The sequence below is a fragment of the Scheffersomyces coipomensis genome, assembly GCF_036884675.1.
Source record: "Scheffersomyces coipomensis strain NRRL Y-17651 chromosome Unknown DFJ63scaffold_8, whole genome shotgun sequence".
Classification (NCBI taxonomy): domain Eukaryota; kingdom Fungi; phylum Ascomycota; class Pichiomycetes; order Serinales; family Debaryomycetaceae; genus Scheffersomyces; species Scheffersomyces coipomensis.
Genome location: NW_027042899.1, coordinates 136,373 through 155,929, shown reverse-complemented (window position 1 = coordinate 155,929; position 19,557 = coordinate 136,373). Strand labels below are relative to the sequence as shown.

General features: G+C 32.9%; 6 protein-coding genes across 6 annotated transcripts; 2 read left to right on the top strand and 4 right to left on the bottom strand. All coding sequences in view use genetic code 12, as the record gives it.

The window, feature by feature from the left end:
• Positions 1 to 235: 235 nt before the first annotated feature.
• DFJ63DRAFT_323775 (cytochrome P450) lies at positions 236 to 1,816 on the bottom strand (the record flags this gene model as incomplete). The annotated part of the gene is made up of 1 exon (XM_064907549.1): positions 236 to 1,816. The coding sequence occupies one exon, from the start codon at positions 1,814 to 1,816 to the stop codon at positions 236 to 238; it is 1,581 nt and encodes a 526-aa protein (XP_064759619.1).
• A 1,190-nt stretch (positions 1,817 to 3,006) lies between these two features.
• PCK1 (phosphoenolpyruvate carboxykinase) lies at positions 3,007 to 4,916 on the bottom strand. The gene has a single exon (XM_064907279.1). It carries the CDS (start codon positions 4,817 to 4,819, stop codon positions 3,158 to 3,160), a length of 1,662 nt encoding a protein of 553 aa, XP_064759618.1. The 5' UTR covers positions 4,820 to 4,916; the 3' UTR covers positions 3,007 to 3,157.
• A 1,541-nt stretch (positions 4,917 to 6,457) lies between these two features.
• Positions 6,458 to 9,520, bottom strand: NGS1 (Ngs1p; the record flags this gene model as incomplete). The annotated part of the gene is made up of 1 exon (XM_064905313.1): positions 6,458 to 9,520. The coding sequence occupies one exon, from the start codon at positions 9,518 to 9,520 to the stop codon at positions 6,458 to 6,460; it is 3,063 nt and encodes a 1,020-aa protein (XP_064759617.1).
• Positions 9,521 to 9,724: 204 nt separating this feature from the next.
• DFJ63DRAFT_315532 (crossover junction endodeoxyribonuclease) lies at positions 9,725 to 11,866 on the top strand (the record flags this gene model as incomplete). Its single annotated transcript, XM_064906563.1, has 1 exon — positions 9,725 to 11,866. One exon carries the CDS (start codon positions 9,725 to 9,727, stop codon positions 11,864 to 11,866), a length of 2,142 nt encoding a protein of 713 aa, XP_064759616.1.
• A 124-nt stretch (positions 11,867 to 11,990) lies between these two features.
• Positions 11,991 to 13,190, top strand: RRD1 (peptidylprolyl isomerase; the record flags this gene model as incomplete). The annotated part of the gene is made up of 1 exon (XM_064905315.1): positions 11,991 to 13,190. One exon carries the CDS (start codon positions 11,991 to 11,993, stop codon positions 13,188 to 13,190), a length of 1,200 nt encoding a protein of 399 aa, XP_064759615.1.
• DFJ63DRAFT_290762 (ubiquitin-protein ligase) lies at positions 13,191 to 17,870 on the bottom strand (the record flags this gene model as incomplete). Its single annotated transcript, XM_064905338.1, has 1 exon — positions 13,191 to 17,870. The coding sequence occupies one exon, from the start codon at positions 17,868 to 17,870 to the stop codon at positions 13,191 to 13,193; it is 4,680 nt and encodes a 1,559-aa protein (XP_064759614.1).
• Positions 17,871 to 19,557: the final 1,687 nt, after the last annotated feature.

Genomic DNA, 19,557 nt, shown 5'->3' with positions numbered 1-19,557 from the left:
ATTTTTTTACAGCACCAAAAAATTTTTGTTTATAGGTCATTTTGTGTAACATAATGCTACCATAATTTAACTACAATTAAATAAACTCAGTCGTGACAATAAAACTTATATTTAAAATAGTCTTTAATTAGACAATAGAAGAATTGAAATAACTAATGTAATTTTGAAAGATAACTACAATAAAAAAATAATGGAACTTAATTAACAATTAATAAATAAAACTCATGGGTATAACCTAATACAAACGTACAAGATCTGGATCTTGAAGACATGCAGTTAAATGAGATGACTTTTTTGGAGGGTATTCACCACCATCAGCAGGACCACTCAAGTTAGGGAACAATTGAGCAATTCTGGATATGATGTATGAGGCTTCTGTTAAGGCAAATTGTTGACCAAGACAAATTCTTGGTCCACCATTGAATGGTAAATAAGCCCAACCTAATTTTCTAGTTTCTGGTTCAAACCATCTTTCTGGTCTGAAATCGTCAGCATCTTTACCGTAATATTCAGGTAATCTATGGGTTGAGTAAACCAGATATAATACAGTTTGTCCTTTTCTAACATATACTGGATCCATACCCTTTTCACCACCACCTCTTGGTAAAGTGGTATCTTTAGTAGCAACTCTGTAATTTTGAGGAACAGATGGATACATTCTTAAAGTTTCATTTAAAACTGCTTTCAAATATTCACATTTCTTTAATGATTCAAAGGTAATTTCTCCAACGTCAGCTTTTTCACCTGATCCAAATTTTTCATAGATTTCAGCCTTTAATTTCAGCCAAGCATCAGGATTTCTGGCCAATTCATAAAATGCAAATGATAATAACCCTGCAGTAGTATCTCTACCAGCTACTAAAATGTTTAATAATTGATCTCTTAAGACTTTTGGATCTCTAGTTTCTTTAACCAATTCGTATAAAAAGATATATCCACCTTTGGATCTCTTATCTAATTCATCTTGACTTGTATTAAGGGCCTTTTGAACATAATATTCAGCAAATTTATGGACGGCAGCATTACAATTTCTGAAATCTTGATGATTAAGAACAAAGTAAAAGTCTTGTAATACAGCTCTGGAAGCTAAATATTGTTGAGCTTTATTGAAAGCGTTAGCAAATCCAGCCTTTCCATCAAAATCAACGTCGGATTCATCATAACCAATAGAAGCATCTTGTAATGATGCAACAGATTCACCAAATAAAAATTCTGTAGCAGAATCAACGGTTAATCTAAAGAATAATTCTTGAATGTCAAATAATTCACCTTTATTCTTTCTAATATGTTTAGCAAGGATTTGAATATGAGGTTCTAAAGCTTGAACATGAGCAACTTGATCTCTTGAAAATTGAGGTCTAAGCATGGCTCTTGAATGTTTCCAACCTTCACCATCTAAAGTAAAGATTCCATCACCTAATAAGGGTAAGAAATGTTTATGTCTTGAGCCTAAGGCAAAGTCATTGAATTGAGTAGCTAAAATAGCTTTAATATTTTCCGGGTCTCTAGTATTAACGATTGGAATACCAAGAATTCTAAATTTAAAAGTGTTAACATCTGTATTATGAATATCACTATATCTTTCATGACCAAAATCAACCATTCTACCTTCTTGTTTCTTTTCAAGAATCCATTTGGCTAAAAGGAAACCAAACCAACCATCACCTTCTAAATTAGTGAATTCTTTAGCTCCGAGTTTCTTCATCATTACCTTTTGGTAAATGGTTAAATAGACATTATAAACAATGATAAAAACTGGTAAGATCACATACCACTTTGTAGCATATGGTAAAACAGTTTCAACTATACTAGACATTTTGGTAAAGTTGGTATTGCAAGTGATATATCGTATATATACTTTGGAGATGGTAATACAAAAAATCTAGTAATTATTCATAAACTTTCAATTTATAGAGAAAGTATATTTTTATAGTGATTTACAATTATTTATATAGGTGAAACTTGTTAAGGTGGGGTACCCCCATGATATATACAGGAACTCGTATTTTTTTTTACAAGTTTTAATGGAGTTAATGAACAATTTGGTTATTTCCTTCATTAGTTGGTACTACAAACTATTTAAACCGGGATTTAAACTTTTAAGACAGTGATTTTGGCGGAGTTGGAAGGGTATAGTGGTTCAATTTCATATTCATATTCAAAGTTTTAATAACTGTTTAGTAAAATAATATCTCATAACTGCCAAACACAATAACGGAGTTTCTTGTTAGCAAATAAAATGGTATAAAAAGTTGGCTTGAAGCCTATGGTTGCATGATTTTGATTTTAGCCATTAATGGGAAGTGAAGTGAATTAAAATAGCATATGAGATTTTTACATAATATGTTGTTTTTTTTTACTTTGCCCAACACCTTTAATTATATACATGAATTGCTAAACCTGCCTCCTGATCAAAGATCTCCTTGGCGGACTTAATTAATTCTTGTACGACTTTGAGAGGGGGGATTAGAAGACTACGGAGAAGGTCTCATATTTTATATCGGTACGGTAATTGAATTGATAAATGGTGACATGTTTTGAGGAAGGACGATAAAGTGGAGGAGCAAGAGATAGAGGTGGAGGTGAAAGAGGACGAGGAATTGGAATTGGGATTGGGATTGGGATTGGGTAGCGCGTACTTCTTTTCAGAATTCCATCGCATACCTAAGCGAATCAAACATGTTAACTCGTGGTAGCCCCTATTGCTACCTCTAGATTGTAACGCTGTTGCTGTTGATGAGATCACTTCCTTTCATTATTACTGAAGACGGCAAAGGTAGCGAATCTTTTGGCATGTGAAATTCTCACAGAAATAAAAATAAAAAAAAAATAAAATAAATAAAAATTAACGGAGCCTGCATCGAATCATCTTTGACGCACTTGGCGGAGTTTAAAATCTGTACAACAAAAAATATCACAGTCAAAAATAAATTATTTTATAGTCAATTTGTGTGAGCTACCAGTTCCATTCCAACCTATGATAGCAACTACATTTATAAACAAAGTGAATATATTATAAATTATGAAATGTGATATATATGTATTATTATGAATAATTTGAAAGATGACTATTGTTTAAATAAATAAATAAATAAATAAATAAAGCGTAAAACTAAAAAACAAGAAAAAAACCTATCCTAAAATTAAACGAATGTGCTTAAAAAACTGGACCGGCAGCTTTAACTTCTTCAGTTGCTTGATCAGAATATTTCTTAAAGTTTTCAGCAAATTTTTCAGCTAATCCTTTAATTTCTGTATTAAATGAATCTTCACCAGCAGTCCAAGCCTTGGTTGGGTTTAAGATTTCACTTGGAACACCTGGACAAGTCTTTGGAACATGTAAATTGAAAGTTGGAACAGTTTCATATTCCACTTTACTTAATTCACCAGAATGAATAGCATCCAAAATAGCTCTGGTGTATTTAAGAGAACATCTCTTACCACCTCTGGCAACAGATGAACCAACCCAACCAGTATTTAATAACCAAGCATTGGCATTATGTTGACTTATTTTATCAGATAATTGTTGAGCATATTTCATTGGATGTAAAACTAAAAATGGTTGACCGAAACAAGCAGAGAAAGCTGGAGTTGGTTCAGTAACACCTTCTTCAGTACCAGCCATTTTAGAAGTATAACCTGAAATGAAATGATACATAACTTGAGCATTAGTTAATTTAGAAACTGGAGGTAAAACACCGGAAGCATCACAAGTTAATAAGATAATATTGGTTGGATGTACATCAGCTAAACATGGAATTTTAGCAGATGGAATGAAATCAATTGGATAAGCACATCTGGTATTTTCAGTAATAGCAGAGTTTTCATAATCAACAACTTTAGTTAATGGATCATAAACCACATTTTCTAAAATAGCACCGAATTTAATAGAATTAAAAATTTCAGGTTCTTTTTCAGCTGATAAATCTAAACATTTAGCGTAACAACCACCTTCAATATTGAAAACACCATTATCAGACCAACAATGTTCATCATCACCAATTAAAGCTCTCTTTGGATCGGCAGATAAAGTGGTTTTACCAGTACCCGATAAACCAAAGAATAAAGTAACATCACCATCTTCTCTACCTTGATTAGCAGAAGAATGTAAAGTTAAAACATTATGTTTAATTGGCATTAAATAAAACATAACCGTGAAAATACCTTTTTTCATTTCACCAGCATATTCAGTACCTAAAATAACCATTTCCATATCTTTAAAATTAATTTCCACTGAAGTTGATGAAGTCATACCTTTAGTATGAACATTAGCAGGAAATTGACCAGCATTATAAATAGTGAAATCTGGTTCACCAAAATTAGCTAATTCTTCTTCAGTTGGTCTAATTAACATATTAGTCATGAATAAAGCATGATAAGCTCTAGCACAAATAATTCTAACTTTAATTCTATATCTTGGATCCCAACCAGCATAAGCATCAACCACAAATAATTTTTCTCTAGTTCTTAAATAATCTAAAGCTCTTGATCTTGAAATTTTCCAAGTTAATTCATCAACTTGTTTATTAACAGGTCCCCACCAAATATGTTGATTTGAAGTTGATTCATCAACAATTCTTTTATCTTTTGGAGATCTACCAGTTTTTTTACCAGAATAAGCCATTAAAGCACCAGTAGATGAAATAACAGTACCCTTTTCTAATAAACCATCTTCATATAAAGTTGGAGGTGGAGCATTATGACGAATAAGTGTTTCAGAACCTAAAGATAATTGTTTAACTAAAGGATCTTGAGTAGATTTAATGGTTGGATGACCTTGGAAATCAAGTGATGATTCAACTGCAGTAGGAGGAGCCATTATTATGATGGTATATATATATTGGATTTAGATATCGCTATGTTTAATATTATTAACAATATTTAACTTGATGATAGTCAAAGAATGAAAAAATTTATTTCAAATATAAACTTAAAGACAAAGTGGAATTTTCAAGTTATTTATATGGTTAATAAAATTTTATATAAGTAAAATGAACTCCCCGGTGAAATGGAACCTAAATTTTTAATTGTTGCAACTGTAACACGCAAAAAACTGTAAAAGTCTGGGGTAAGGAAAAGGGCGGAACAAATCCCCATAGTTAAGGGCTGGTTCCGAAAACCTACGTATTATGTAACGGCTTATGTCAGCGCCCGGAGAGCAGGATCGGAGAAAAGGATGTCAATTTTTTATTTTTTTTTTTAGTGAAGCTTAAAAAAAAAAGTTCTAGTGTGACCATTTAGCCTTTAACATTTAGCAAGTTTTTATTAATTTAGGCGGACGGCTGATGATGAACCAGCCAAGTCTAGACTAGACTTTGACTATCCCATCATGTCCGACTTAGTAAAACTTTAGAAGTTAAGACAATTAATCAATCGATAAAAGACTGATCATTCCGAACCATCTAAGGTTAGTTTCTCTCGACCCAAAAGTCATAGCATAATTATATCTCTCTTCATTTTTAAATGGCACTACTATACTTTATTATAGCACCACCATTATCGGAACAAGGTTTGGTTGGTTTTCTAAAAATCGGCGGTTAATATTAATAATTTTAATTACTGTTTTAGTCTATGGGTAATAATAACCTAAAAAGAAATAAAATTTTGTGTTAAGCATTCTTCCATCGTTTGATATTCCATCCCCCTATACCCATTATAGACATATAGACATATAGACAATGGTTTAGACTTTTGTTCTACCCCTCTTTGAAGATGAAAAATGTTACAACAAACCCCTACTACAACTGGTTAATATTATTATTTAGTTAACTTAGGAAGACACCGTTCCAACCTAAACCTATTTATACTATTTCTCCACAAATCAATTATAAGTAGTAATAGTATCATTACCAATGAACGTGTCTATCTATAGTGAAAAATTATCTGATACAACATAACTATCGTAAGAGATAATCAAACAGGGCTCCTTTGATATTCTCTCCCCACCTTATAACTAATTAACCCCTTTTCTTGGACTAGACCCATTTGTGGTTAAGTCTCACTTAAATTGTAGTATGAAAAAAATTTTGTCCCTATGAGCTCGGAATGATACTCCGAGAAATATTTTGTTCCGTCGTGAGAAAAGATTATTTGGGGATTTGTTTAACAATGAAATAGTATTTATGGATATTCCGAATTGTTGTTTCGGAAAAGCTAGGTTGTATTGGTTATTATATGTATGTAGTTAAAACTGATCTCTATCTAGTACTATCCGTAACGGAACCGTTATTTAAATCCAAACCGAAACTGTAGCCAAAGATGAAGTTTATTTACCCCATATTCAAAGGTTTGCACAATTTGAATGCAAAAAAAAATGAAAAATATACTTATCACAACAACTATTACACCCAATTTAATTCCATCAATATTCATATATTATACATAAAACTTATAAAATAAACATAAGCATAAAAACAAAACAAAAATTACAAAATATAAAACTACATTGAATATGTATTTAATCTAAAAATGTATGCTCTGCATCATCTTTTTGATCATAAAAATCATAATAGTATTTCCATTCCCGAAATCCAATTTCTTTGATCCCATTCAAACTCTTATCGTCATTAACATCTACCAGCACACATTGATTAACTTGAACCTCTCCATCATTCAAACTCGACTTTAAAAATGTAATTCCACTACAAATTAATCCATACTTGAAAATCTCAGTTAAATTAGAATACAGGGGATCAATCACAGGTCCAATAATACCTCCAATTAATGGTACATTCCCATCATCAATGGCTGAACTATCATTATTCTTACCATTTTCCGGTATTATACATTCATCAACAAATGGGAAAAATTTAGAAAGTTGAGATTTATTGGTAAATAATACAATACTTCCAATAACACTTTGATTGGTAGGTTCTAAAGCAATTATAATCTTGGTACCATGAGGTGAAGTATTACCCAAATGTTTCACCGCTTCCACATATAAATTCTTTATATTATTACTATTATCAGATTGATCAGCTTTAGTTGATCTTTCAATTAATTTAATCAATTTTTCAGGATCACTGCAAATATCAAATCTTACCCCCACAATCATTAATTCTCGAAAAATCTTCTTAGGTACCAGCCATTTCTCTAAATCATCTAATACCATAATATATTTTTTCCGAAATTTATCACTATTAATATCCCATCCCACACTATGCATAAATGAAATAACTTTATTATTATTAGGTTGACTTTGTAAATTGGATGTTTCAGGAAATGCTAATAATGGAAATGAACTTCCAAGTGATAATGATGAACATTTCTTTTCTTTAATTAAATATCTAATGGCTCGTGCATGTAAATTCTTCCCTATACTTTGAAGTCTTTTTGATTTATCAACTAATAAAAATAATATAGAACCCTTGGTAGGAGCTTCTTCTGATATATCTCGATCAAATGGATGTGAATCTTCAACCCATGTTAAAATAATCCCATATAATATATTTAATGAAGAATTTCTAACCACAAAATGTTTTTGAGTCTTGGCAGTTGATCCTAATAATCCATATAATCGTTTATAAAATCCTGCTTTTTGAGTATCGATCTTACCATTATCAATGGTAGGAATAATATCTCCATCATTAGTATTATTTTTCCAAAGCTTAACAAATCCAGTCCAATCTCGATTTAAATCAAATTCATCAACTAACCATCTTCTTCTGGGTACTGCATTTCTTTGTTTTTTAGAAAGTATTACTTTGGATCCATCAGATTTTCTCTTTTTAGCTTTAGTTATGAATTTCTTCTCACCAGGAATACATCCTTCAGCTTCAAAATCACCCATGAGAACATTGGCTACACTCTCTAAAGCTCGGTTGGTATAATCGTAACAACATAAATATGCACTTCCAATAGTCTTGTTGTAAAAGAAATCATATGGTGACAGTGTTGCAACTATAATCAATGGTTTCGTTAACCCTGAAAGAGCAGTATTCGTTGAATTAGCCGAAGTTGCATTTAATGAGGAGGGATTAGCACCGCATAATATTGAAACATACTTCACTATACCAACTTGGTACATATTTCTAGAAGCTTCTGAAGTCAAAACAATAACAACTTTGGAGTTTTCAATTAATGATTCATGTAAAGCAGTTAATCCGTTTGCGGTATACGTAGTATGTAATACATTATATGGTTTTGTCTTTGAAATTGGATGATTGGCTAATATGTCACCAAATTTTTGGAAAACTTCTTCTCCAGTATAAAGTTGAGGATTTTTATCCTTTTTAGATGAATTCAAATTTGGATAGACTGGATTCAATAAAGGAGTTAATAATAAAATATTATCAACTGATTGCTCTCTTGTTGAAACATTTAAAAACTTTGATATAGGTAATGTACTATCAAAATCACGAATTAAAGTTATTGATTTTTGATATGCCTTTCTAGACAAGGCTTGATGTTTCTCCCATTCTTCAGGGAATTCATATTTAAATAATTTAATTTCATCTTCTTTAGCTGAGGCTTCACCTCTTGGAAATAATGCTGACCACTTTGGTAATCTCTTTTGTAATTTTTCAATTCTATTGAGACTTGTCATAATAATCTCTTCATCAAGATTACCATTAGCGATTGCCTTTTCTAATGAATCTACTGCCTCATTCTGTAATGCTAAATCATGACATACCATAACAAGATCACATCCTGCTGATATAGCCAAAATAACACCTTGTCCTAAACCAATGGAATGATATAAAGCGTCCATTTCCAAACATTCACTAATCACAAAACCATCAAATTTCAAATCTTGTCTTAGCAATTGATTGATTACAACAGGAGACAAACAAGCATGTGTTTCATCTGGACTGATTGTTGGAACTGCACAACCAGCAGCACTTATTCCATCAACACGCTTCTCTTCTATTAATTTTGCAAATGGTAAACTACCAAAATGTTTGACTTGATCTAATGAATCACTAATCATGGGCAATTCTAATAATGAATCCACAGTTGCATTACCAATACCGGGGAAATGTTTCCCCACGGTAAACAATCCACCATCTTGAAGACCCTTAGCACAAGCAAGACCATATTTAGTAACATCTTCAATCGTAGTACCAAAACTTCTTACACCAACTAATTGATGGGATAACTTAGTCACAACATCAAGCACAGGTCCCAATATTATCAGAAACCCTATCTTTTTCAATTCTTTACCTATGGCTTTCAGGATCTCATATACCAAATCTGTATCACCAGTGGCAGCTAATGCCATTGCACAAGGATATTGGGTAAGAAACTCAGGATCAAAAAGAGAATTCATCATCCCTCCTTCTTCATCAATGGCAAACATGATAGGATACTTGTATTTACCTTGACTGAAAGCAATGTATTGCAAGTCTCTTATTAACTTTGTCATTTGTTTTGCTGACACCGCATTCTTCCTTGATAAGATCATTGAAGATACATGATGCTGAACAATTAAATGATACGCCTGCGGTGTCACATACGTTCCTTGAAAGCCAACACACAATAGTTGGCCAACATTTGAACTGAGACTCGATTGCTGACTCATTTATTGGCTATGTTCCGCTAACACACTAATCACTATTAAACATAGTTTTCAAAACAACCTTAAATTAAATCTAAGCTCTTATATGGAAAAAATAAAAAACTGCAACATTAAAAAAAAATTCAATTCAATTTCAAATCACATGACCTTTAATTAATTAACTATTTGATGTATTTCATATAGTCAACAAATAGTTCCAATCCTTGTATGGGTATTAATGAATTATGGGATGTGTTGCGTCCCGCATTCGATGAAAGAGTGACAATAGAGAAGTTCACAGTAGTATTTGTGGAGAAATATGGAAGGACGCCAAGATTAGCTATTGATGCTTCCCACTTTATGTTCAGTAATAGCAACGTTCATGAACTTGATAGGACAACATCTATAGTAAGAAACTTTATGGCAAAGATCTTCAAATTGATTTCATTAAACTTATCTGTGATCGTGGTCTTTGATGGATTCTTTAAACCCAATAAATTGCGAAATGGTACATCGAACGAGTTAATTCAAAGTTATGAAGATGAATTATTGAGATTTGAATCAGCAACCCCAGAAGAATATGAGGATTGTTCATTTCTAGAAGTTCCTTTGATAAAAGAGCTACTTGTCAAGAACCGTATTGATTATTTACAAGCTGCAGGAGAAGCTGAAGCCCAATGTGCCCAACTTCAAATGTTTGGTATTGTTGATTTCATCATAACTAATGATTCAGACGCGTTCGTATTTGGATGTACGAAGGTACTTCGTAATTTCAATAAAGTGAAGGAAGATTTGTTGTTTTCACCTAAAAAGAATCCAGTGGCGAATAGTAAAGATTATTATGTGACTCCAGTAAGAATGTCTGAAATTGAAGAGAGAATGGGTCTTACTTGGGAAAGGTTTATCCTCATTGCTAGTTTACGCGGAGGTGATTACTCAAAAGGTTTACAAAGAATTGGTATCACCCATGCATTGAATTTGGCTCTATGCGATACTAAGTTTAGAGAATCAAATATTCGTCTGCCTTCGAAAGCTGCAAGGAAGCTTGAAGAAGAATCAATGCCGAACCTCTCGAAGTTATTTCTTGAATCATTTGTGAAGCATAACTTATCAGGTAAGTTTGGAAAATATAGTCTAATCGCGGATCCAGATATCAGGCGGGAAAAGCTTAGACAGTTTCTAATTCTACTAAATGAAACCATTCGAAAATCTTCACGGTATATCTTTGGAAGATTGCTCACATTTACTACTGATTTTGATATCGATGAATATTACACAATGTTATATCTTGCGCCAATTGTGGAGAAAAGGATTTACAAGTTTATTCCGCAGTCATTAGGCTTTGGAGAGTTAAATTCAATTGATAATGATTTATCATTTTCAAATATAAATATTTATGAAGGAGAACACAGAACTCTATGGAGAGTTAATAGTACTTTGACAGGCAAGCTTGAGGTAATTGGTATCCTGAATATACTGAACAAAGCTTTTCCGGGAAGCGATTTACGAGTATTCAACCAGAGCTTCGAGCCAAAGGGGGACATAATTCTGAATACGGCAGAGTATTTTATTCCAACTGAATTTACATCTAATCCTAAATTATTAATTCTCAAACTAGCCACAAGGTACAAGATTTTTGATGACTTGTTGATGATAGATAGAGGTAAATTTGATGACGATCTTGGCGAATTATTGAGAGTCAAATACGACGAGAGCAAGCTATCTGATTTTATATCTTCTTCCTCCAGCAGCTTAGAAGTAGAGAGTGACAGTAAATCTATGAGCCTGGTGTGGCTTTTGAAGATACTACTTCAACTCGTCAGCAAACTGTCTGTTGAAGAGTTTCTTTTGAAAGAGAAAGAAAACCAAGAGAAGAAAGCAAAGAAATCACCAAAAAAGTTAAAGGAGCAAAAATCTAAAATAGATCTTTATTTTCAAAAAGTTCCCAAACTTCAAGGTAGCGAGAGTAATTTAACACAGATTTCAAATAGTTCAAGTAGTTCAGACAAATCGTTTAGAGTTCCCTCCCCAAAAGCAAGCGATACCGAAGATGATCCGTTTACCGACCATAAATCTCCACCAAAGACTCAATTCTTGTTATCCACAATTATCAAAAACAAACCAAATTTGCTGTTACCAGCAACTAGTTCTAAACGGCGACCAGAAACTGAGCATACCAGCTCAAGTCCAACCAAAAAGTCTAACGTATCTAATGGTCAGATTCAGGTTGATAAGAAAAGTCCAATGCCAGAAAGTTTTGAGAATCTTTCTCTAGTGGAAATAGAAGACGATTCTACCATCATAGAGATAACAGAAGCTGAGTTTAAAAGTGACAGAAAGGCTATCAACGATTATGTATTATTAGACTAGCATTTTTGCAATTGTAAAATAAAATTCCTGTATATAGAGTGTTTAGCATATAAGCTTTAAAAAATACATGATATCTTTAGTAAGTGATTATGATTTACTCTTTAAGTTAATCTAGTACTTAAGTATGGAACCCTCCAAGAAGATCTTCACTGAGTCAGACTTAGCTAACTTCAGAAGGTCACTGGCCTATAACCTGTTATTGCATACTTTGAATGTAATTGTCAGTAAAGTGAAAGGGATCGAAATAAAAGGTGATGTTTTGGATGTGTCCTTAGTGACGCGAAAGAATACTGTGAAAGATCAAAAACCATCAATTCCCAAACTCCTGGCAGATGATAGTCTGTTAAGGTTGACTTCTAATTCAGATATCAATGGTGTATTGGCAATTTTGAGACACTTAGAAGAGTTGCTTGTAGATACACCCCCATTTCAAGGAGAAAGGCGATTTGGAAATTTGGCATGTCGTACTTGGCATGATAAGATGAACCAAAGCATTGAAACAGATATCGTCCATAATCTTCGGTTCACGGAAAAGACCAAGCCTTATGTTGCTGATTTAAAGTATTATATTTCCAACTCTTTTGGATCACGAATGAGATTGGATTTTGGGACGGGTCATGAGTTAAATTTTGTGGCATTTATAGGGGGATTGATTCAATTGGATATTATAGACTTACAGACACTTAGTGGCGGTGATTTACTTGTTTTATTTGCAAATTACTATGATCTAGTCCGTCGCCTTATACTTCAATATAACTTAGAACCAGCAGGTTCTCATGGTGTATGGGGTCTTGATGATCACTTTCATTTTATCTATATTCTTGGTGCATCTCAATTTATAGAAGATAAGAATGCTCCGATGGTTCAACAAGTACTATCATCTCAAGTGGTGAATGAATTTAAGTCAAAGAATTTGTATGTCAATGCAATTTCATTTATTTTTAAAATTAAACAAGGCCCATTCAATGAACATTCGCCTATAATCTACGACATCCATTCATCCGTGTCTTTATGGACCAAAGTTTTGAAGGGATTGTTGAGAATGTATGAGGTAGAGGTTCTTGGAAAATTTCCGGTGGTACAACATTTTTGGTTTGGAGAGCTTTATTCATGGAAGGATCAAGTTACGAACATAGAATTACCATCTAACAACATTGATTTTGATAACGAGAATCAGGATGCAAAACTACCAAGCGAAGATCTTACAAAGCGTACTACACTTCCTACAACAAAGGCCCCCTGGGCGATGCCGACTACTCGTACATATCATTTACCTAAAGAAAGGGATCTTAAAAATTCCTATAACAATAAGAGTAAACCATAACTAATTTCTAGTTCTGAAGTTAAATGCCGATCTGCATAGAGGACAAGTACTACTATTAGAACTTTTGAACCATTTATACAAACATGCTGCGTGGAATTTATTGGAACACGTAGGACAAACTTTGGAAGGAAGCGACAAATCTTGATGTAAAATAGAATAACAAATTGCACAATCTTCAAAACCTGAAAAATGCAAGTTAACGTTCTTATTGAATAATTCCACAGCATCAATAACAGATCCATTTGTCAAAGAGATTACACGTTGTGATGCAAGTAACCAAGCCTTCCATTGATTCTCTTTCACACCTAATCTTGTTGGACCCTCCACCGTGACATTCTCGAGAGGATACAATGCAGGAATTTTGATAATCATTTCCATAATCTGTTCATCAATTATATATATAGATTTAATCTCATTTGTAACATTGTTTATCTTCAATGTCAAATTTTCATCCTTACTTTCTAACTTTGACTTAGAATCTGTAGCTTCAAGTAGAATTTTTGAAATTAGTAATGGGGATACGTACTTGACTGTAAATTTTTCAATCAGCTGCTTCAATTGACGATGTCTAATTCCATTATACCAGAGCTGTACCTGAGATCCCAGATACTTCAACAGTAAGTAATATAAGTGCACTAATGCAAAAGCCATTTCATCGTTTAATGATTTGCCACTATTGCTATTGACTGAATAATCGTTGATTAAAATCTCACTTGCATTTATAGATTTGGAAATATCACCAGTAGTTAACATACGAAGAAGTTTCAGGTCATTTAACTCTAAAGCACTGAAAATAAAATCGAAGAGTGACTCAAAGGCATTTAAATCAACAAGCTGCTTGACATATTCGTTTCTGATCGAATATGTGACTTCTGAAAAGTATGAAAACATAAGGTACCAACTCCATACATATCTAGTAAATCCAGGAGTAATAGGATTGTCTATATCACCGTGGTAAATATTACTTATTTGTGACGTCAAACCTGCAGGAAGAATGGAACTTATTTCTTCTGTATCTTCTTGACCCAAATTAGACTTGTTTAATTGGTATTCTAAGACAAAGTCTTGTTGATTTTGCAACACCATTCTTTTCAATTGATTGATCGATGCTCGCTGAACATCAACAAACTCTGTTTCGAAAAAGGTTCTATAAAGATCATTTTCTTTTTCTGAAAGCAATTTGATTGGGAAATCTATGCCGGATAACACTCTTGTAAGAAGATCATTATACATGTGGACTGGTTGATTGCTTTGTTTACCATCGAAAACCTGAACAGAGTTGTCAAGGAAAATCTCTAAGATTTCGGATTTCAAATCGCTTATGTTTTCTAATTGTCTTTGTTTGACACAAATTGAATAGAGCTTAATCGTGAAATATCTTAAATCTAAATGTGATATCTCAGTAACAGCAAGTCCCAAATTATCATCTAATATTGAGGAAGTTAATTCCCAGAAGCTATCAGGCAAGCTAGGATTCGATAATATTAAGCCAATTAAAAATCTAGTAACCTGAACACGCACCTTTATAAACCAACTATCGTACGCATAATCTGATTCCATCCACTTTGAAATATGGTTGATAATCAAAGTTAAACGATGAGCTGGAATAACCTCAAAGTCTTCATTAGCCTGATAGAAGTTGGTACATAGCGTCACCCATTTCAATCCTTCCTCTCTCACTTGAACTTCACTTCTAGCTCCAAGAATTTCGGCTGCAACATAGTTACGTACTCTATTGAATTTATCGTTTGTAATTAATTTGTTGCAACTAGTTAACAATGAAGCCAATAGAAGAGGTTTCCGAATCAAAGAATAAAAATCAAAGCCAATAGATTCAAATTGCAGTAAAGTGATGTTGTCAAAATATAAATCAAATACAGACTTAAATGCTCTCGTTGAATAGAATCCGTAGATATCATTACCATTAACATTTTTAGATAAGATGTCAATTACAGTTGATGCTATACCATCATCTGAAATAGGTGATTTTTGACTTAATTGTGAAAGAATTTTTTCAACATCAAGATCATGAAATGTCAGTAAAAATTGAGCAGTCAATTGTTTTCTGATATCGAGTAACTTTTCTACTTCGAGGTTATTAGAACTCTCCAAAAATAAGTAATCTCCAATATATTCACCGACAAGAGCCGCTAAGACGAGTAATCTTGGCGAGTTGAATTTGCCTAACATTGGTAAAATGATCTTTCCAAATACCAATAAAGATGAATTTAACCCTTCTTCAGAACCTTCTTTCACTAAATAAATATTTTGTTCCAAAGGATTGGAAATAGATAATAGAGTGCTAGAGACTTTATTCAATGATTCACGAACAACATCTTCAATTTCTTCCAAGGGAACTTCTGATTCCTCTAAGCAATTTACTAGGTGTGAAAAATCTGTTGATATGGAAGCAGAAGTAATGTAATTCCAAACAATACTCTTGAAATTAGTTAAACTAGACTTGAGATTACTAATGAAAGAAGCACAGTCTTTATTTGGAATCTCTTCAAATGCAACGTTAACAACAAATGTCAAGCTGTCCAACTCTTTATCGACGAGATTGGGCGGATTATTTGCAATGAGAGTTATAAATCGTAAAGCACGTTCACGGTCCAAACTTGCAACACTCAACAAATTGCTAAAAATCTTCTGATTGCTCGAATAAGAAAAGCATAATTGTAAATCTTCAGCTGATAAATCTTCCAGTTCTGACAACTGTACCAAGTACTCATAAATTTCAGGATATGATCCCAAATCTATGAAAATGTTGATATTTTTAGCAACAGTGGAAATGAAATTCAGTAAATTACTGTGATCTGTCGACGAGATCCTGTTGAAAATTCTATTAACAGAGCTTTTCTTCTCCGTTTCATCAATTGTTGCACTGTTTAAATATTTAAAATAGATATTCAAGCTACTGACAACGAAATTGGGATCATTCGAATCGGCTAAAGAGCCGAAGAAATTGACAAGATTAGAGTTCTTACACCCTATTATATCCATATAGCTTTCTAAGACTTGTAACGAGATTTTCTGATCATTACCTTTGGAATTGTTTTGCAATGAATCAATGATATTGTTTATCATATTCTCATAAAATGAGTCATCTTCAAAGTTTTTGACAATTCTGAAATAAGTGTCTATAATTCTATCAAAAGAGCTGTTAAATACAAACTCACCAATTTTAAAGTCAGAACTTGAAGACAACGATTGTGCAATTGCACTGTTCTGGAATTCTTGAAATATCTCAACATTATTTCCAGCCTTCATGAATTTGGTAATATCTAGAGCCAAGTTCTCCTTGGCTTGCTTGTCACTAAAATATCTCTTTGAAAGAGAATCTATTGAAGTGTAGAAAAATCTCTTCGACTCTGGTATCAATAATGACTTATCTAATGAAGCTGAAAATTGATCATAAAGGCATACTAAGGATAATATGCATTCCTTAACAAACTTAGCGTTATTTAAGCTTGATAATTGTTGACATACGATTTGATTTAGTTTCTCGTAAACAGTCAATGAACTAAAGTCAATTGCTGAATTTCTAGGAATAACAGTTAAGATCTTCCTTATTAAAATATAGTATATTTCTGACAGGTTACAAGGGCCTAATTTCAAATAGTCTATAAATCTTGAACCACTCTTTGATCCACCCAAGTCCCAGAAATTTTTATCTTCATCAAATTGAGTCAAGGTAATGATTGTATCCCAAAACTGAAGAATAGCTGACGAGAAAACTATATTCAGAGTCTTGTTATTTTTAAAGTTCACATTCTTTATAAACTTTTTGCTAATAAATTTGTATAATGATTTTGAATCATGTAATGAGCCAGTAAACTTGGAAATTGGTGCTGCAAAAATAAACTTCAACAAGACTAGGAGAGTCTTAAATAATCCAATGTTTAATCTCTCAGAAGAGCATGAGGTGCCCAAGTAGTTCCATAATTCATCATTTGCAAGAATTGATTCCAATTTTTCAATGCTTGTAGGCTCTAAGATTAGACGCTCTTCGTTGACATGCTCGATGATTCTTATAAGCATTTGCAAGGCGCCATTCAAAAGTCTTTCATATTTAGAATCAGAATCAGATTCATTGGTATATCTTGAATCACTTAAACTGTCAGGATTTTCTATTGTAATAGATGTAAAAATGAAATTTAGAATTTGATCAAAAAAGATTATCCAGACCTTTGTGGTTACTTTGTCGTTATCATTTTGAAAACTAGACACCAAAGTCTTGAAAGCGGCATTTGAAACCAGCTTTTCATTATCAAAAATACCACTTAACCATATAGGAATTGAACTTTTTAAATATTTACTATATTCTCTTCCACCAACAGTCAGTAAAAACTTCCCTTGGACTTGATGACTAAGAGATCGAATATTCTTCGTATTTTCAATAGCTAACTTCGGATAAAGTTGAATCCACGACATAATAGTCAATTCATCTCGAAATACATCCGTCAATGCTTCATTGTCCAACAACAGTAGTAAGTCATTCAATGATTTTTCTTTGGTAATACTGTCTTTCTTCAACAATGATTTGAATAAGATTGTAAGTGATGAGTCACTTAATATAGATGGATCAGGCAATGCCGTGAAATAATTCAAGTACACTGGATATCCATTATATCCCAAATCCCCCACAGATTCATCTGCACTATTGGCATCAGGATACATGATGATGACGTTTCTAGAGATTATAAATGTTAATTATGCTTTCAGACTGAAAATTCTTTTTAAATCTGGTCGCTGCGAAAAAAGAAAGTATCTACACAAAATTTTATTTTTCAATCTAATCTATATTAAGATTGATTTCTACTTAGTTCATCGTAGAAGCTAGCAACACTACCGGCAGTTCTAACTTTGCTAGGATGGAAATTATATACTTCTAAGGACTCTTTCGATGTTGCTCTTGAAAGAGCAACGTAAACCTGACCGTTCTCAAACGTCTTACCGAGATCTATACGCAACCTTTCTATGGTTTGACCTTGAGCCTTATGAATAGACATGGCCCATGAAAGTAATAAAGGCAATTGCTCTCTAGTTAATTGACCAGTAGCTTGAGAATTATAGCTTTTACCAAGTTCGATGGCAAATTCTTCCTTATCAACTAAGATGGGTTCTTCTAAGTTGAACTTTACTACTGGAAGACGATCTCCAGCAAGTTCAGAGACAGCAATTCTACAAAGAGCATCAAATTTTGACTTTCTATCTGGTGTAATAGCAGCATACCTTCTTGCTTCCGATTCACTCCAACTTTCAACACTTCCAATTCTTCTAGATAAAAGTCTTAATTCATCTAGCATTTCTGAATCATAAAAACCATATCTTTTGACCACTTCTATCCAAAGTTTCTTGGTCATAAAAAATAAAACTATTCCTACTGAACCATTGACAATAGTTTCATTTTTATTTCTTAAATACATGACTTGTGCACCTTCTTTGAGGACTAAAGTTTCTTCAACCATCAAATTATCAAGTTGTTTCTTATAATCAGGACGATCAGCAGCTTTCAGATCATCCTTTGCTTTAAAAATCACTGGATCGGACCTTAACTGGTTTAACCTAGCATTATTTGCCATTTTAACTTCAGCACGAGTAGGGTATAACTCTGTAGGTTCAATCCCATCATTATATTGAACTCGTCTTTGTAACTTTGCAAATTTGGAGACAATTGATTGATCAAGTTTTCCATATCTTAAAGAATTTAACATATCTATCAATTCCGAATCACCTTTCTGTCTAAAAACCTTTGTCAACAAAATGGTCTTGTTAATTACTTTCTTCCAGCTGTTTGCTTGGAAACAGAATATAGAACCTGATGAAACTGGTGGTAATTGAAAAAAGTCACCAGTACATATCACTTGTATACCTCCAAAAGGTTTGGTATTTCCTCTGAGAGCTTGTCCCAAGGAATCCAACTTATCAAATAGTCTACCATCAATCATAGATATTTCATCAATAACCAATACTCTTAAAGACTGCCATTTTCTAAGAGTCACAGCATTCTTTTTAATCCTATTTATCAAGACTTGAGCAGAATCTGTACCAAGACCTATTCCTAAGAATTTATGTAAAGTTTGCCCTTGAATATTACATGCAGCCATTCCAGTAGAGGCAGTTATACCCACCTTATCCTGATATATCCTCTTCAATACAGTAACAAGTTCTCTTAAGACTACTGATTTACCAGTCCCAGCACTTCCTGTGTAGAATAGGTTCTTCTTTTCATCCACAACAGCTGTAATAACAGACATTTGCTCATCACTTAAATCCATACTAGAAGAACTATGATGTCTTTTGATCTTTTGATCAATTATATCTTCATTTCTACGCTTTAAATTAATACGTGGAGTGGTTAAAT